At 48.7% G+C, this 18,543-nt stretch overlaps 2 protein-coding genes across 4 annotated transcripts in view; both read left to right on the top strand.

Annotated features, from left to right (window-relative positions):
* The window catches only part of LOC134933874 (solute carrier organic anion transporter family member 1A2-like), a 279,409-nt gene that overhangs the window by 113,078 nt on the left and 147,788 nt on the right, over window positions 1-18,543 (top strand). The gene's annotated exons all lie outside the window — the stretch shown is intronic.
* The window catches only part of LOC134933872 (solute carrier organic anion transporter family member 1C1-like), a 112,620-nt gene that overhangs the window by 92,470 nt on the left and 1,607 nt on the right, over window positions 1-18,543 (top strand). For all 3 annotated transcript variants that reach the window (XM_063929409.1, XM_063929410.1, XM_063929408.1), the window contains exons 12-14: window positions 5,974-6,158; window positions 7,531-7,595; window positions 7,737-7,854. In XM_063929409.1, the coding sequence (XP_063785479.1) occupies window positions 5,974-6,158; window positions 7,531-7,595; window positions 7,737-7,854 (368 nt within the window). The remainder of the gene's footprint in view (window positions 1-5,973; window positions 6,159-7,530; window positions 7,596-7,736; window positions 7,855-18,543) is intronic.

The following is an 18,543-nucleotide window of genomic DNA, read 5'->3' as shown; positions in this document are numbered from 1 at the left end:
CTTCGGAGATCTATATGCACGGACACCAGGATCTAAACCTGGATCCCTAACCTTCTTTCCTCTAAAAGAAAAGAACCGAGCAGCGACCACAGGAGCGATGCCCTGGCCGTCTTTGATTATATTCCGGTGCATGCGGAGGTGATCCCCGGACCACATTACCAACTGGTCCCATGAAAACCACTCAGGTATTAGACCTGTTCACCGAAAAAGACCTCTTATGCCACAACCATCTGTCTTGTTAACGGAATCTATTGATGAGGTGTCACCGCAAAACCGATTCAACTCTGGATCCTCAGACCGCTTTCCACGGGAGAAAAACACTGAACCTTAACCGGTCAGTATCTACTCTGAAATCCACATCTGACCTCTGCGTCGTTGGGAACAACAGGTCAATCCATGCGTCGAAGTACAATCAGAGATAAACAACTATATGCACCTTTTTACAGGGACAAAGAGACAATGTCTTGAACGTGACGCACATCCGTATGGCATCGCGTGTTACCTCCCCTTCCATAGGGGAAGGCAGAATCTATTACAAAACAGTAAGGGAAAACAACCATAAATCAGAATGTTCCCTTTTTGCAACTATGAATAAATCACGGGTCCTAGGATATTCCTGGACTTAACTGAAAATTAGTAGACAAGTGGTCACTGGAGTGGGAACCAGCCCGATAGACTCAGCGAGAAGTAATGTATGCAGTGGAAACAGAAAATTACGTCCACTTCTGCGAACCTGACAAGGTTGCAGAACACTTACCTTCTCACCTTTCACCGTTTGCGCAGCACGGAAAAAAAGAACGGTATCGAACCGGTTAAACCGACTGCATCCCACAACAGAATCCGTCACCAACTGTTGTGAAGGAGGTTAACGAATTTAGACTTACTAGCGGATACCGCCTAGATTGACTGAAGTGAGGCCACACCAAACAGCTGTTTACCTCCCATCAGCATCTCCCAGAGACCTCCTCCGCCTTCTTCCGGTCACACCACCTGCTGTCATGTGGCAGCCTGCTGTACTGTTATAAGGAAAAATAAACATAGGCAATCCTTACTCACACTGGGCAGGTTAAGCCTATCGGATGCTTACCCGACTACAACACTCCATCAAGTGCATTCATTGCAAATAAGGTCAAAGTATAGAAATAAAATTTCACTTAGCTGCCTGTGTATGATCCTTTGCGACCGGGCTCTGCGTCGACCAGGAGTTGATTGTCATAGCTTTCTCTCCGCGTTGTGAAGAACCAAATATTCGGACCCCTTGAGAGGATCGAAACCAACTCGTCCCGGCCAATCTAAAGCTTAATCAACAGAGCGACCAGCACATGATAAGAACACAATTATTTCCACATTCATGGTTCTACATCATGTAATACACAATAGAACACATATATTGTAAGTATGCATATATAAAGTCATATCTACACATATATACATATAGACATAACCTATACGCAAGTGGATTGTCCCGACCCGTCAGGTCCCTAGTGACAGCAATGTGTTGTGAATGTGTATGACCACGTACTGACCTGCCCCCGACGTGTATTTACCAGGAATTTTACCGCCGACAGAAACTGAGTAAATGTCGACAGCCCGGAATAGTAAGCGTGCAGAAATAATAGCAATTCTGGAACCGCAAGGGGTCTGAAGGAGGCAAACATCTACCGTTGTACTAAGACTCCCCGTACGCACGTACGTACGTACGCACGCACATACATACATACATATAATATAGCAATATATCAATACAGGAGCGTGGCAATAAAAGCCTATTAATTCCTTTCCTTCTGTGATGCCGACAGGGCATCGACCAACCGCCGTTTTTCCCTAGCATGTTTACTTGTTCTTAAGCCCACAAAGGCAACCTGCTAGGATATAGTTGTTTAGATCAAGTACCGGCAAACGTCGGTGAAATCGACTGTTATCTCCACAGGAACTGTTGACAAAGCCCTCACACCTGTCGACACCTGTCGACTAACCAATCGTGTAGGTTAAAAAGGGAAACCATCAACTTTATGTGAACACTGTGTCGCCCCCCCTTCAGTAAATTTTGGCAGGGACCTGGAGGAATGGAGCAGAGTCCTAAATTTGAACTATGGACTCATATAAAGGGATAAAATCCCCGCATATCTCTCTCTATATATATATATATATATATATATATAGCCGCATAAACAGACCTTGCAGCCCAGGGCGCTTCCCCCCCGCGCCCCGCACCCGCGGAAACCGTTGGTGTGTGTGAGCCCTGGAATGCAGCGCTCCCGCTGCGGTGCCCAGGCGGGGTGAAGACACCCGGAGTCCGGGTATATTCCCCCGCCCGGGGAGAATTAAGAATTGTCGGCCAGGACGCTCCCCCCCAGCGCCCTGCACCCATGGGGCTAATGTTACTCAATGGCGTACCCCCGGCGGGGTACGAGACACGGAGCCCCGACCCCGCCAGCTTACCCAAACAGCTCCGGCGCTCCCGTCCGTCTCGGCGTCTACTAGTGGAGCCGGCGTCGGAGGAGACCGGCGCGTAGCGCGCAGAGGTCTGTTGGCGGGGTCCGGGACAAAGCGCCCCGGGCCCACCTGCTCTCAGTCAGGGGAAAAAAAAACCGCGCGGCAAATGGCGCGCAAGGCGCCACGGTGAGCTGCCGGGGGACCGGGACCCAGAGCCCCGGCAGCAGCAGTGCAAATGCCCGCATATTATAAATAAAATATAAATATAACAAGCCCTATTAACCAATATGGCCAGGGTGCCCCCCTGCCAGCGCCACACACCCGTTTGGAAGCTGCGGAGGAAGGGGGGTGGGGGGAAGGGGTGTTATATTCTGACAGGGGTAGGAAATACAGTGCCCAGGTACTGAATCGCTTTTTTTGTCAGAACCCCCCGGAAAACCCAGTAACTGCTGCCCAGGGCGCTCCCCCCCCAGCGCCCTGCACCCAGAGAGTGCGTTGGTGTGTGGGAGCATGGAGTGTAGCACAATCTGTTACCTCCGTTACTGAAGTCTTCTGCCGTCACTGAAGTCTTCTGTTCTTCACATACTCACCCGACTTCTTTCTTCTGGCTTTCGTGAGGGGATTGACGGCGTGGCTCCGGGAACAAGCAGCTAGGCGCACCAAGTGATCGAACCCTCTGGAGCTAATGGTGTCCAGTAGCCGAGAAGCAGAGCCTTGAAACTCACAGAAGTAGGTCCTGCTTCTCTCCCCTCACTCCCACGATGCAGGGAGCCTGTAGCCAGCAGGTCTCCCTGAAAATAAAAAACCTAACATAAAGTCTTTCAGAGAAACTCAGTAGAGCTCCCCTAGTGTGTGACCCATCACTCCTGGGCACAAAGTCTAACTGAGGTCTGGAGGAGGGGCATAGAGGGAGGAGCCAGTTCACACCCAGTTTTAAGTCTTTGTAGTGTGCCCAAGCTCCTGCGGATCCGTCTATACCCCATGGTCCTTTTGGAGTCCCCAGCATCCTCTAGGACGTATGAGAAAACAATCTTATTGCTCCCCACATGAATTATTCACATTGTTGCCCCCATAAATCCTTGTTCTCCCCACATAAATCCTATTGTTCCCCAAAGGAGAAACCCCCCCCCACTAAATATTAGCCCCTACTAGTCAGCTGTCGTCCTCCCTGTCCCTCAGTGGTGGGGGTTGTTCATAGTGTAGTGTGGATGTGGGTGGGCAAGGAAAGCTGTGTATGCAGGCGGGAACTGGAAGATGTGTGTGTAGGTGGGTGGGCTGGCTGGGTGGTGAGATGCGGCAGCCGTGACCTATGATATCACACCGCCGCGTCTTCAAGGCACAGGTCACGGCCGGAGCACGACTAATCCTCTAAGAGGAGACTGGGCCAACAGTTCCCTCTGAGGGTACAGGAAGCTGCTCTGGCTCCGCGGCACACCTTGCAACTGGTCGCAGCACACTGGTTGAAAAAAGCCTGCTCTGGGGCAATGTGTATCTGGCATTGTGGGGGCATATATGGCACTCTGGGGGCATTTGTGTATCTAGCACCGTGGGGGTATATCTGGCACTGAAGGGGCATATCTGGCACTCTGGGGGCATATGTGTATCCGGCACTGCGGAGGCATGTTTATCTGGCACTGTGGGGGCATATGTGTTTCTGGCGCATTGGGGGAATATCTGGCACTGTGGGGGCATATGTGTATCTGACACTCTAGGACAATTTTTATCTGGCACTGTGGGGGCATTTGTGTATCTAGCACCATGGGGCATTTGTGCTTCTGGCACTGTAGGAGCATATCTGGCAGTGTGGGGGCATATCTGGCACTGAAGGGGCAAATGTGTATCTGGAACTGTGGGGGCATGTGTATCTGGCACTGTGGGGCATGTGTGTATCTGGCGCAGTGGAGGCATATGTGTATCTGACACTCTGGGGCAATGTGTATCTGACACTCTGGGGCAATGTGCATATGTCACTGTGGGGGCATATATGGCACTACTGGGGGCATTTGTGTATCTGGCACCATGGGGCATTTATGCATCTGGCACTGTAGGAGCATACAGTATCTGGCACAGTGGGGGCATATCTGGCACTGAAGGGGCATATGTGTATCTGGCAAGTGGGGTAATGTATATCTGGCACTGAAGGGGCATATGTGTATCTGGCACTGTGGGGCAATGTATATCTGGCACTGTGGGGGCATATGTGTATCTGACACTGTGGGTCAATGTGTATCTGACACTGTGGGTCAATGTGTATCTGACACTCTGGGGCAATGTGTATCTGACACTCTGGGGCAATGTGTATCTGACACTCTGGGGCAATGTGTATCTGACACTCTGGGGCAATGTGTATCTGACACTCTGGGGCAATGTGTATCTGACACTCTGGGGCAATGTGTATCTGACACTCTGGGGCAATGTGTATCTGGCACTGTGGGGACATATATGGCACTACTGGGGGCATTTGTGTATCTGGCACTGTGGGGGCATATCTGGCACGGTGGGGGCATATGTGTATCTGGCACTATTGGTGTCATAAGTGTATCTGGCCCCCCCATATGTGTATCATGCCCCCATTGTCATTGGCCACGCCCCATGTGGCATTTGGCCACACCCATTTTTTGACACTCGCAGTACCTATCAGACATTATGGTCTGGACTTGGCCTCCGGGCACACTGAGCTCTGACTGCAGCCCCTAGCTGTGGTCACACACCCCTTGTCTTCTCTGTGGGGCGGATCTCTCCAGGCACACACGATCATATCACCCCGTTTTCCAGCACAATCCCTGCTGATGTATATCCATACTGTATATATAGTACTGTGCAAAAGTTTTAGACAGCAGCACATGAGAGAAACACACATACAGTATCACCTACACTGTTATCCAGTGACATATTTATTCATTGCACATAATTCCCATTACACAGCGTTATCTGATCTATTCTTCTTCTTATTCTATATCTGTATTTTATCCGATAGATAGTGTCTGCAATCACTCTCTGATATATACGCAGGCCGTGGGTGGTCACGCGTGTCACAGTGCATTCAAAGGCGTGCGTATATCAGACAGGGCCGGTTCAGGGACTTTTTGCGCCCCGGGCGGCAATAGGGGGCGTGGCTTCATACTGGGGGCGTGGACAGTTATGCCCCCTGTACAGTAGTAGCGCCGCTGAAATGATGTGCGGTGCGCGATGACGTCATTGCGCTCCGCACAGCAAAGGTCCTCTCCACGAAGGTAAACTAGACGCGTAGCATCTAGATTCCCTTCACAGCGGGGCAACAGCAGCGGGACAAAGCGGGCAGCGGGGGCACAGCAGCAGCGGATCTTGCCGTGGTGCGGCGCCCTCCGCAAGGCGACGTCCCGGGCAAAAGTCCTGCTTGCCCGTGGCAAGAATCCGCTACTGATATCAGAGCGTGACCGCATACACAAGAGTGGTATATCTATTACATGTATCTGCTTTATGTTTTATCTCTCTCTCTGTATATATACATATATATATATATATATATATATATATCTTTGTGTTATGTCATGGCAGGTTTTTCAGAACTGTTCTTGCCTGGGGCATATAGGGGTCCCATCCACAAATGCCTCGGCCAGGCTGGGAACGTGTCCCAGGAGTGAGAGCTGTGACAGAATGTTCCTGTACTACATCATCTCGCAGGTCGTCACTACAGTGGTGTACGCAGTAGGAGGATCTGCAGCGTACGTCCTCGTCCTCTGGTGAGTGTCCTCCTGCCTGGAGCAGGAATGTCCCATCTGTGTTCCTGCGGATCATACACTATATACGTGATATCATTCCTCACACATACACTGTACAAAGGGCTGCGCACGTCCTAGCGCTTCTCGCGATTGCCAGCAGACTGCGCATGTGCGGTGCGCTGTAGCCGGCATATGCATTGTAATGGGGCAGGGGCAAATGCAGGGTTTGCAGGGGGGGTTACTGTATATATATATATATATATATATATATATATATATATATATATATATATATATATATATATATATATATATATATATACATACACACGCGCGCGCACCCCCATTGGATTTATTCATACATATAACTTGTGAGCAATAATGTGATTTCTGTGCACTTTATTTAAAACAGACAATTCTACATGCTACACCCGGGACTCAAACTCCCAACCTCATACACTACAGTCAGACACACAACACATGGTGCTATTAGCGCTTGCATAGGAAAGAATGGTAATTCCAACTGCTGTATATGAAGCGAAGTGTAACTGTTAGTGTCAACCATTGCAGCTAAGCAGATCTATGTAGTGTGTGGCCGTGTACTATGTATATCTGCTCAGCTGCAATGGTTTTAGTAACAGTCACAACGTTGTGTCCCTTAGACCTAGTGCCGGCCTCCCAGTTAATTAGACGGCGAATACGGCCGTCGGGCAACCCGGTGGCAGCAGGGGGGGGGGGGGTCAGTGACGGGGGGAGTGAAGTTTCTTCACTCCCCCTGTCACCAGACTCCATAGCAGTGTAGAGGAATACCGATGGGATCGTTCATATCTTTCAGTGTTATCTTCCAGGGTGTAGGGCCGATTAGATTCTGTAACACAAATCTGTAACCACCTGCAACATGTACAGCAGCACATTGTAATGAACTGTGCAAAACAGAACACCTACCTACTTTGCTGCCCCCTCCTCTGGGAGGAGGCAGCGTTGTAGGTGCAAGGGGCATGGCCAGCAGCAAGATGGGCGGTCCTGGGGTGTGACCGTCAGGGAAGAGGGCAGTATGGGGGCGTGGTATAAGGATTGCATCATCGTGGCTCCGCCCCCCGCTATGCAGTGCCGAGAAAATAGGCACTGTATAGCGGGGAGCGGAGCTACGATGACGTGATTCAGCACAAATCGCATCATTGGACCCCCTCGGACCACCCACTTGTTCTCTGCAGCGGGCGGCCGAGGAGGGGTGTAGAGGGGCTGCAGGGAAAGCGGAAGGCTTGCCACCCAATTTTCGGGAGCCTCCCGGCCATTCCGGGAGGGTAGGCAATGCATGGCAAGTATGATATATATATATATATAAACATACTGTACACATTATATATGAAACCTCTTCGTCTTTGTGCTGCAGGATCGTTACTCCAGACCTGAAAGCCCTGGCCGTGGGGGTCTATATGTTACTGGTGAGAATGCTAGGTGAGTGTGAGAACCGCCAGGCACCGCTATAGGTGGTAACTGGTTATTATAGGGACCTCACCGGGGGGGCGGCTGCCCCCCTGCCCCTGGACCTCACTGACCTTTGTATACACTGGTAACCCTTCTGTCTTTATTTTGCAGCTGGAATTCCGGCCCCCATCTACTTTGGTGCTCTCATAGATAGAACATGCCTGAAATGGGGGACCAAATTATGTGGCGGACGAGGGGCCTGTCGGATGTATGACGCCACCTCCTTTAGGTAAGTGGCGTCCTGGAAGCGAGCGACACACCGGCTGATAGATGGCACTATAGTGGAAACAAAGTACCAGCTGCAGGGTCACACCACATTTTTGGGGTGACAAGACGGCCCAGCTCTACCAGAATGACCCCCCAGAGGAGGCAAGCCCACCGTATAATGTGGCCGCTCCCCTGTGTGGCCCCTTCTACCCCGATCGGTGAATCATACATGCTGAGAACTATGGAATAGCCTAATGGCGCACTGTGTACTCTGGAGACGGGGGGCAGAGAGGGGGCACATAGCGCAGGGTGGCACAGGACTCTATGGGGCATATTTGTAAAAAATAAATAAATGCAGTATATCCAACAAATATACAGGGGGATACCGGCAAATATTAAGCTTATCTTCAACCTAAGGTGAAAGTTACGGTGAGATTCCGGAGCCCTGTCCTGGCAGCTAGCCCGTGGTCTGCATTCTCCTAGATTGTACTTCCCAGCAGCGCGGCCGGGGTCCTGAGCCGAAGACAGAATGACTGCAATAGCGATCACCTTTACCTGTCGCAATGACATGTTCCTATTCCGTGTCATTGTGACATTCAGGTGATAAATGATGATAAGAAATTATAATTATAGTGACCAAGAGACTAATGCAACATGGATCACTAGATTGCAAAAAGCCAAATCAGGCGTTTATCGTCAGACTGCGCAGGCGCTGCGAATGCATTGCGCTTGTGCGATGACTGCATTGCAATTCAGGGACGTGCGGTGTGCAAAATGGCTCAGGAGGCACTGGCTAACCCCAGAGCCAGAATTCCATGCAATATATGAGCCAAAGGGTACATCTGGGCATTATACACAGGTGCAGCAGTATATATACATGTGGACATTATACACAGGTGCAGCGGTATGTATATGTATGCATTATACACAGGTGCAGCGGTATATACATCTGGGCATTATACACAGGTGCAGCAGTATATACATCTGGGCATTATACACAGGTGCAGCAGTATATACATGTGGACATTATACACAGGTGCAGCGGTATATACATGTGGGCATTATACACAGGTGCAGCGGTATACACATGTGGGCATTATACACAGGTGCAGCGGTATATACATCTGGGCATTATACACAGGTGCAGCGGTATACACATCTGGGCATTATACACAGGTGCAGCAGTATATACATCTGGGCATTATACAACGGTGCAGCAGTATATACATCTGGGCATTATACAACGGTGCAGCAGTATATACATCTGGGCATTATACAACGGTGCAGCAGTATATACATCTGGGCATTATACACAGGTGCAGCAGTATATACATCTGGGCATTATACACAGGTGCAGCAGTACATACATGTGGGCATTATACACAGGTGCAGCAGTATATACATCTGGGCATTATACACAGGTGCAGCAGTATATACATCTGGGCATTATACACAGGTGCAGCAGTATATATATATGGGCATTATACACAGGTGCAGCTGTATATACATGTGGGCATTATGCACAGGTGCAGCAGTATATACATCTGGGCATTATACACAGGTGCAGCAGTATATACATCTGGGCATTATACACAGGTGCTGCAGTATATACATCTGGGCATTATACACAGGTGCAGCAGTATATACATCTGGGCATTATACACAGGTGCAGCAGTATATACATCTGGGCATTATACACAGGTGCGTCAGTATATACATCTGGGCATTATACACAGGTGCAGCAGTATATACATCTGGGCATTATACACAGGTGCAGCATAGTTGCCTACCCTCCCTCATTCTGCAGGAGACTCCCTGAAATAGCAGCAATCTCCCTCACTCCCTGAATAGTCCATCAATCTCCCTCATTCTTGGGGGAAAAATAAATCAGAGATACATACATTCAAATGGGATCCTTAGTGCCATTTCCCTGCATTGGTTATAAGGCACAAAGATCCCTATGGCCACTTACAGTATATGGAACCTCTTGTAAGACACAATACACAAACAAATCCTGCAAATTATCAGTGTCTTTTCTTCAACAAATAGATCTTACTAACTTTGGGGCTCATTTACATTTGGATGTAAGTCATTTTCATGACACGCCTCCCCGATGTAGCGGTGCACGCCCGCGCTGATAGGTGTTACTTTCACAATCTCCCTGAAATGCTTTTCAAAAGTAGGCAAGTATGAGGTGCAGCAGTATATACATGTGAACATTCTACACAGATGCACAGTGTATAGCTCCTAGGCCCTGGTTCTTCTTAAAAGCCTGCAGTGTTTCCCCTGGGAGCCTCCCAGGGGAGGATGGATCCTCCTGGGGAGGAGGATGATGGAGAGTCCCAGGCTGCAAGGCCTGAGGGAGGCCCTGGGAATTCTGACATACCTATTGCAGTGGAAGCCTCAGTGCTGGAGGATTTGGACAGTACAGCATTTCCAGTGAGTGTGGGTCCGGTGATGAAACAGGATCCCCAACTGGAGACCCCCAAACCGCAGGATGCCGGCTCTCTGAGTGAGGTAACTCAGGGAGGTGATAAGGTGAATGAACTTGCCTGTGGTGGGGCGGGGGTTAGTGCTGCAGGTGGAGATGCTGAGGTTTCTGATTGCAGCCTGGAGGATTCAACATCCTCTAATGAGAAATACATGAATATGAGTCTAGAGGAATTAAGAATGGAGCAGAACCGTATATACTCTCGCATTACTTATAAAAAAAGAAGGCGTAACTGTAGCAGCAGATGGGAGAGAGTTGCCCTGAAAGATGAACTTTGGGAGCTGAATGACAGTTTGGCTGCAGTTAAAAAGAGGATTAAAATGTTGCACGATCAGGCTCTATTGCAAAAGGAAAAAGCACTGCTAGAGTCCATACCAGGACAAGAATGCGGATGTGATGGCATCCCGGTCCCGGTGGGTTCTGTGGCGGCATCTGGGCTCATATTTCCAGTGGAAGACATGGAGGTGGGCAGCCAGACTGCAGAAGAAGTGGTGGATATCGTGGGTCATGATGGAGGTGAAACCTCTGGGATTGTGTCTGGTGCCGTGGATACCGAGGGGAACCCTGCGATGACGTCATCCTGTGCTTTCCATGAGGGGGAGGCGTCTCTCCCAGAGAGAGTGCTGGGTGGTGGCAGTGCAGGGGGCATGGTGGCTGCCGGGTTGACGGCGGGTGCCGGAGCTCTGGTGGCTGCTACTGCTTCCTGTGGACTTGCTCCCGATGCACTTGTCTCTGAAGCTGCGGATATGGGGACGGCGCGGGCCGTGGTAGATGCTGAGGCTGGCTCTCCCTGTAAGCCAGCAGCGACTGGCTCTGGCTTAGTCGCTGTGGTGGCTGAGGGGGGCGGGGCCAAAGATGCATCATGTGTGACATCACGAGTGACATCATTAACTGCATCAATGGGATTTCCGGAGTATGAAGCCATATTGAAAACTGGGCAAAGACTGGCCCAAGGACTGCCGGCAGTTGATAAGAGCAGCTTAACCCCTGAGGAGACTACACTGGTAGAAACAGTTTACGGAGATATGGATATGCCTGTGAGGGCTTTAGCGGCCGTAAGCTTGATCCAGGCAAACCAAACTAGGATGGCTGGTGGGGCTGGTAGTGCGGGTATAGAGGTCAGTAAGAAGGTAAATGTTCAGGCACCCAAGGGTCTCCCTGTAATCCCTCCTGTGGTTAGACCAGGATCTGGTTCATATGCCAAAACTTTGGAGGGTTCTGGTTGGGCTAGTACTGGTCCTCAGCTTGGGGTAAGTGGGGGTCAGCCTATAAAAAGGCGCAATGTGGTTCAGTTTAGATGGGTAGGGGAGGGGGAGGCTCCTTCAAAGTCGGAGTTCTTGGATATAGTATTCTCGCTTGGTTTTAGGGCCGCAGACCTTTTTGCGTGCATCCATCCGGTGAGAACTCCCGACTTTGATCTGAGCTTCCTCTCCCTGAATGGCTTGCAAGCTTTTGGCTCCCAATGGGAGAAGAACAAGACCAAGGAGCCGTACTGCCATTTTAAAACCAACACCATCACCAGGCAGGATAGGGTAAAGATTACTGTTCTGGTGCGCAATGAGTCACTACCGTCTGCGGATATCGTATATTGGTTGTCCAGGTCCTGCACAGTGTTGTCCCCGCTTGAGAAATTTGATTACACTAAGGGGGTCTGGGGTGGTGCCTATTCGACCTTTGTGAGGCTGCACCAGGTAGGGACTGAGACTAAGCACATACCATCTGCTGCTTATATTGGCCGTGACCGGTTTCAGTGCTTCTATCCTGGGCAGCCCAGAACTTGTCACAAGTGTGGTGACTTTCGCCACCTTAGTAATGATTGTACGGTTGTTAAATGTGCTTTGTGTGGCCAGATGGGGCATGGGTCCCGTGAGTGTAATAAGGTGAGGTGCAATCTCTGCGGAGCGGATGGCCATCCCTATAGCTGGTGCCCTAAAGCATTGCATAATCATGATGCAGGGGTGGTTGAGGAGGCACTAGAAATCAGGCCCAGTCATGAGGATAACATGGTGGTTGCTTTACAGCATCAGGATATGTTGAGGAAACTAGAAGCTGGCGGGGTAGGGAAAGTACAGGTCGAAAGGGGGGAAGCATCTTTTCAGGCGGTAAGTAATGGCAGGAGGAAGAAGCTGAAAAAGAAGGGGGTGGACGTTGTATGCTCTAATAGGTTTGACGTTTTGTCCTCTGCTGATGATGAGGATGAGGGGGAGGTAGTCATGGTTGGGGGAAAAGAGCTAGTGTTTGTTCCGAATACTTCTAAAAGTAAAAAGCCAAAACAGGCCTCTAATCTGTCTGTTGATGGGGTGGCAGTTACGGTCAAAGCTAAACAGGAAAAGGGGGGATGTGGTAACGTTCAGAGCAAAACCAAGCACTTAGATAGTTCTCAGGGGGATCTAGAGTGGGATCCTACAGGGACAGAGTTAAGCCAGGCCTTGGTACCGTTATTAAATAAGGTTGAGGTAGTGCAGAGTTCAGAGGGGAAGGCCCCTCAATCTCCGGGAGAGGTGATGGTGGTGGAGGAGACTCCTAGCCTTGAGGCGGGGAGCCTTAGCTATTCTCCTTTGGCGTCCTCTGGTGGGGATGATCCTGGGGGCGGTTCTTGTATTAGTGCCCCAAAAGTCCCTGATCCGGATCCTCCCCCAGACAGGGTTGCAAATGGGGAGGGGTGTGATATTAGGGAGGGTGTTGTTGTACAGGGATCTAAGGGTCTGTTCTGTGACACTGCGGTCTCAGTTGTTGGTGGGGTGGAGGAGGGGGAGGTGGAAGAAATCTCTTTGTCTGATGAGGATGTTCTTCCCTTCGGGGTTACGTGTAAAAGAGTAGGATCCTCTGATGAGGATTCTAAAAGACAAGCAAAGAAAAAGTGAATGGGGTCCTACCTCTATAATCCAAGAAACATGGATCCCCAACCTATACGATGTGCCACCATTAATGTGGCTTCCGTGTTTTCTGAACGTGCTCGTTTCTTGGCCTTCAATTTTTTCAACACGGTTGATGTTGACTTTTTATTTTTGCAGGAGACCAGGGTAGGTGACTTGGCCACACTGCATCGGGCCAAGTGTCAGTGGAAGCGGGGGCCTTCCTTCTGGTCTCTTGCGGCCGAGGCGTCCAGTGGGTTGGCAGTACTTTTTACTGATATGGTAAACGTGCACAGGATTATAGATTTACAGGTAGGTAGGTGCATGGTTTTAGATGTCAACCTGAGAGGACATGACCTGAGGCTAATAAACATCTATGGGCCCCATTCAAAGTGGGACAGGAAATGTCTTTTCAGGGAGATAAAACCGTTTCTTTTTACGGCCCGGCAGATTGTCTTTGGAGGTGATTTTAACACCGTCATTAGGCCAAAAGACAGAGGGGACACAAAGGCGACCCTGGGCTATGATTCCAATTTTCTAGTTAGCATGGTTAGAGAGGCTGGTCTGGTGGATGTGCACGTTCGCCATTTCCCAGACCTCACAGGTTTCACCTATCATTGTGGTAGTCGTAGGTCTAGGATAGATAGGTTTTTTGTTAAGGAGTCCTCGAAAACTTTGCCTCCTGAGACAAAGCCAGTAGAGTTCTCCGATCACGTTTTTCTGTGTGTTGCTTTGAACGTCTCAGAAACCCCTCAGAAAGGGCGGGGCCTTTGGCGTTTGAATTCCGAGCTCCTAAAGGAGGAGGGAGTTAGACAGTCCTTTAGAGACTTTCTTCAACTACAGGAAACGCTTCTGGAGGCTGGTTGGAGTAGGTCTGAGTGGTGGGAGGAGTGTAAAAAGAGGACTCGAAGGCTTTTTCAAAGGCTGGTAGCCAGGAAAAACTTGACAAAAAGATGTATCTACCAGAGCCTGAGAAAGAAACTGGATTTCTTGATCTCTGAGCGTGGAGATAGTGGGGAAATCTCCAGGGTGAAGGCTCAGATGAAGGAATATCAGTACGATCGCCTGTCTTCTTTGATTCTGGAGAGGGATTATGGAAAATACCACTCGCCTGATCCCTACCAGAGTTGCAGAAAATCAGTTGATTTGAGGGAGGTCAGGGGCCTGTTTGATGACCAGGGTACTCTTCATGAAGACAGGGAGGGTATTTTGGGAGTCATCAGGTCCTATTACTCCAGCCTTTTGTCTGAGCAGCCACTCATCAGAGAGAGGATGGATCAGTTTCTGAGGGAGACACCTGGACTTGAGCAACTTGATCCTTCTTTTGACTCTTTGGGCAGTGATGTGACAGTGGAGGAGGTCAAGAGAGCCATAGACGGTTTGTCTATAAAAAAATCTCCGGGCCCAGATGGGTTAACATCTGAATTTTTTAAAGCTTTTTCAGACATATTGGCTCCTCATCTCATGGAGGTATTTAATGAAAGCCTGGGTAAGGGATCACTCCCTCCCTCTATGAGATCCTCTGCTCTCATATTATTGTCTAAAGGTAGGGACCCGGTGCGTGTTGAGAACTGGCGCCCCATCGCTCTTCTTAATACAGACAGAAAGATTCTGGCAAAGGTACTTTTTAATCGGCTGATGGAAGTTTCCGGGCTGTTACTTTCTCCGTCTCAGCATTTAGTGCTGTCCTTGGCATCCGGGAGGCTGTGGAGCAATGTCGTGCTGAAAAATGGGGCAAGTATTTGCTGGCATTGGATCAGTCCAAGGCTTTTGACCGAGTTAATCATCAGTACCTGTGGGCTGTGCTGGAGAGGTATGGTCTTCCAGCGAGGGTGGTAGATTGGCTACGTGTCATTTACAATCAGGCTGAGAGCTTCCCACTTGTCAATGGCTCGGTAGGCCCTGCTTTTGCGGTCGACTCGGGTGTCCGTCAGGGGTGTCCCCTGAGCCCCCTTCTATATGTATTTGCAATTGATCCTTTTGTGCGGAGGATTGAGAGCGGTGCTGTGGCAGGGGTTCAGCTGGGCCCTGGGTTGCCGCTGAGGGTGGTGGCCTACGCAGACGATGTTACTGTGGTCCTGTTATCTGTGGCAGAGGCACGTGGCATGGAACATCTTATCTGTGAGTACTCTGAGGCTTCATGCTCCAGAATCAATCAGGATAAGTGTGAAGCTTTCTGGATGGGGGAGGAAGGTGATGAATTTACCCTTCCGGATAGCCTCCCCCGCGCCAGTCCAGAGATAAAAATGTTAGGTATCAAATTTGGCCGTGGTGATTATGCCACTCAGAATTGGGAGAAGAGGCTGGAAGATGCTACCAGGAAGGTGCAGTCCTGGAGAAGGTGGCAACTTTCTCTCAGGGAGAGGGTTGACTTATGCAAAACCTATCTGATTCCGCTTTTTCTGTATGTCAGTTATGTGTGCTTCTTGCCACAGTCTTTGTGGACCAAGATGAATTCTTTATTCTTCCTGATGTTATGGGGGAATAGAATGAATCTGGTCAAGAGAGGGATCACCTACAGATCGAGGGAACAGGGGGGGCTGAGTATGGTCAACCCTGTGGTGTTTTTTGCTACAACGTTTTTAAAACTGAATCTAGGGAGTTTGTTTCTAGGAACTCCCCCTCGATGGGTAGAGAGTTTTAGGGCCTGGGTGTTTCCCTTCCTCAGGTTATGGATGGATGGTGGCCAAGTAAAAACCTTTCGAGTCCGGCATGGCTACCTCCCGATCTACGTTATACTGTGCTTGAAGATGACGAGGCTTTGGGGGCTGGAGGTGGGTGAAGTCAAAAACTTCTCTAGAAGGGAGTTGGAGAGAAGAATTTTGCAGACTCACTTTTATGCTCCGCTGTCGTTAAGGGACTGCCCAGACAGTGTCTGCTCAGATGGGTTGTCTTTGATTAATTCTCAAAGAATCCCACTGAAGTTCAGAGATATTGCCTGGCTTTCTTTCCAAGGGAGGCTTTATGTGCGGGGTAACCTCAAGTGTCGAAGTGCCAATGATCGTGGCTGCCCACATGAGGAATGTCTAGGGGAGCTGGAGACAATGGACCATTTCCTCCTTGAGTGTCCCTTTAATATAAAGGTTTACAGAGCGGTATCAAGGGCCTTACGCATCCCGTGCCTTTCGGGGCTTAGTTACCCTGAGTGGGTTTATGGGGCGTTCAAAGGGTATAGAAGGTTTGATTTAACCACAATTTTTATAGTTAGTTTAGCAGTTAGGTTTCACACATGGGGTGCACGGTGTCAGGTTTCCCTCAGAGCAAAGGTCCTCCCCTGTGAGGAGGTGGTGGGAAATATTCTGCACGAGGTTAAGAGGATGATGGATATGGATAGGAAGAGGTTGGATGCTGTCGGGTGGTCAAGGCTCTGGCGCCACCTGAAACCCCCTTGAGTGGGTAGCAGAAGTCCTTTTCTTGTTCATCTTATGGCTTCCTATCCTTCACCTTCCCGTAGATTTTCTTTTTTCTGTTTTTTTTAATTAAAGCGGTTTGCATGTGACTAAAAGACTTCATTCATCTTTTCATTGCTTATGGTTATGAGATGTGTTGTTCGAATACAGTAGGTTGTTTTTTGCTTAGATGTTAAGCAATTTTGACATTGCGTATAGTTATACAAGTTTTGTTGTATTTTGGTTTGGATTATTGGGCAACAATTCAATGTATATTGTATGTCCTATTTTTATGAGTTTTACCATATTTATGTATGTATGTATGTTGCAATTTTTCTTAATAAAAGATAGCAGTACATACATGTGGGCATTATACACAGGTGCAGCAGTATATACATCTGGGCATTATACACAGCTGCAGCAGTATATATATATGGGCATTATACACAGGTGCAGCTGTATATACATGTGGGCATTATGCGCAGGTGCAGCAGTATATGCATCTGGGCATTATACACAGGTGCAGCAGTATATACATCTGGGCATTATACACAGGTGCAGCAGTATATACATCTGGGCATTATACACAGGTGCAGCAGTATATACATCTGGGCATTATACACAGGTGCGTCAGTATATACATCTGGGCATTATACACAGGTGCAGCAGTATATACATCTGGGCATTATACACAGGTGCAGCAGTATATACATGTGGGCATTATACACAGGTGCAGCAGTATATACATGTGGTTATTATACACAGGTTCAGCAGTATATACATGTGGGCATTATACACAGGTGCAGCAGTATATACATGTGGTTATTATACACAGGTTCAGCAGTATATACATGTGGGCATTATACACAGGTGCAGCAGTATATACATCTGGGCATTATACACAGGTGCAGCAGTATATACATGTGGTTATTATACACAGGTTCAGCAGTATATACATGTGGGCATTATACACAGGTGCAGCAGTATATACATCTGGGCATTATACACAGGTGCAGCAGTATATACATCTGGGCATTATACACAGGTGCAGCAGTATATACATCTGGGCATTATACACAGGTGCAGCAGTATATACATGTGGGCATTATACACAGGTGCAGCAGTATATACATCTGGGCATTATACACAGGTGCACCAGTATAAACATCTTGGCATTATACACAGGTGCAGCAGTATATACATGTGGGCATTATACACAGGTGCAGCAGTATATACATGTGGTTATTATACACAGGTTCAGCAGTATATACATGTGGGCATTATACACAGGTGCAGCAGTATATACATCTGGGCATTATACACAGGTGCAGCAGTATATACATCTGGGCATTATACACAGGTGCAGCAGTATATACATCTGGGCATTATACACAGGTGCACCAGTATAAACATCTTGGCATTATACACAGGTGCAGCAGTATATACATCTGGGCATTATACACAGGTGCACCAGTATAAACATCTTGGCATTATACACAGGTGCAGCAGTATATACATGTGGGCATTATACACAGGTGCAGCAGTATAAACCCCTGGAAATTTGGTGAGATTTGATCAGAGATGTGCGGAAACGTTAGCCAGGTGAGGCACTGCCACAGACTTTTTACTCCAGAGTTTGGGCTATAAAAATTATTAGAATAATGCAAAGTAGATATTTCTAACAAATTATTAGTATTTTTCATATACTTTATTCAGTCAAAACTCTGGTTTAAACGTAAGTATGACAGGAAAGGCTCTGCCTCACCCCACCGCACGTCACTGTTGCAATTGCCGTGCGTTCGCAGGGTCAGTAAGATGCGATCACAAATTGAGTGACAGGAAGTGACAGGAAGTGACCATTTGTGGGAGGTTACATGGCGTTTGTGGGGAGTGGTTGGGAAAATGCGGGTGTCATGGATGCCTTTCAGAGGTGTTTCTGACGTCAGCTACAATCGCTTGCAATTAAAAACATGGCG

Source organism: Pseudophryne corroboree, chromosome 6, assembly GCF_028390025.1.
Source record: "Pseudophryne corroboree isolate aPseCor3 chromosome 6, aPseCor3.hap2, whole genome shotgun sequence".
Lineage (NCBI taxonomy): Eukaryota > Metazoa > Chordata > Amphibia > Anura > Myobatrachidae > Pseudophryne > Pseudophryne corroboree.
Note: the sequence above shows the minus strand (reverse complement) of the source record. Positions and strands in the feature narration are given on the sequence as shown.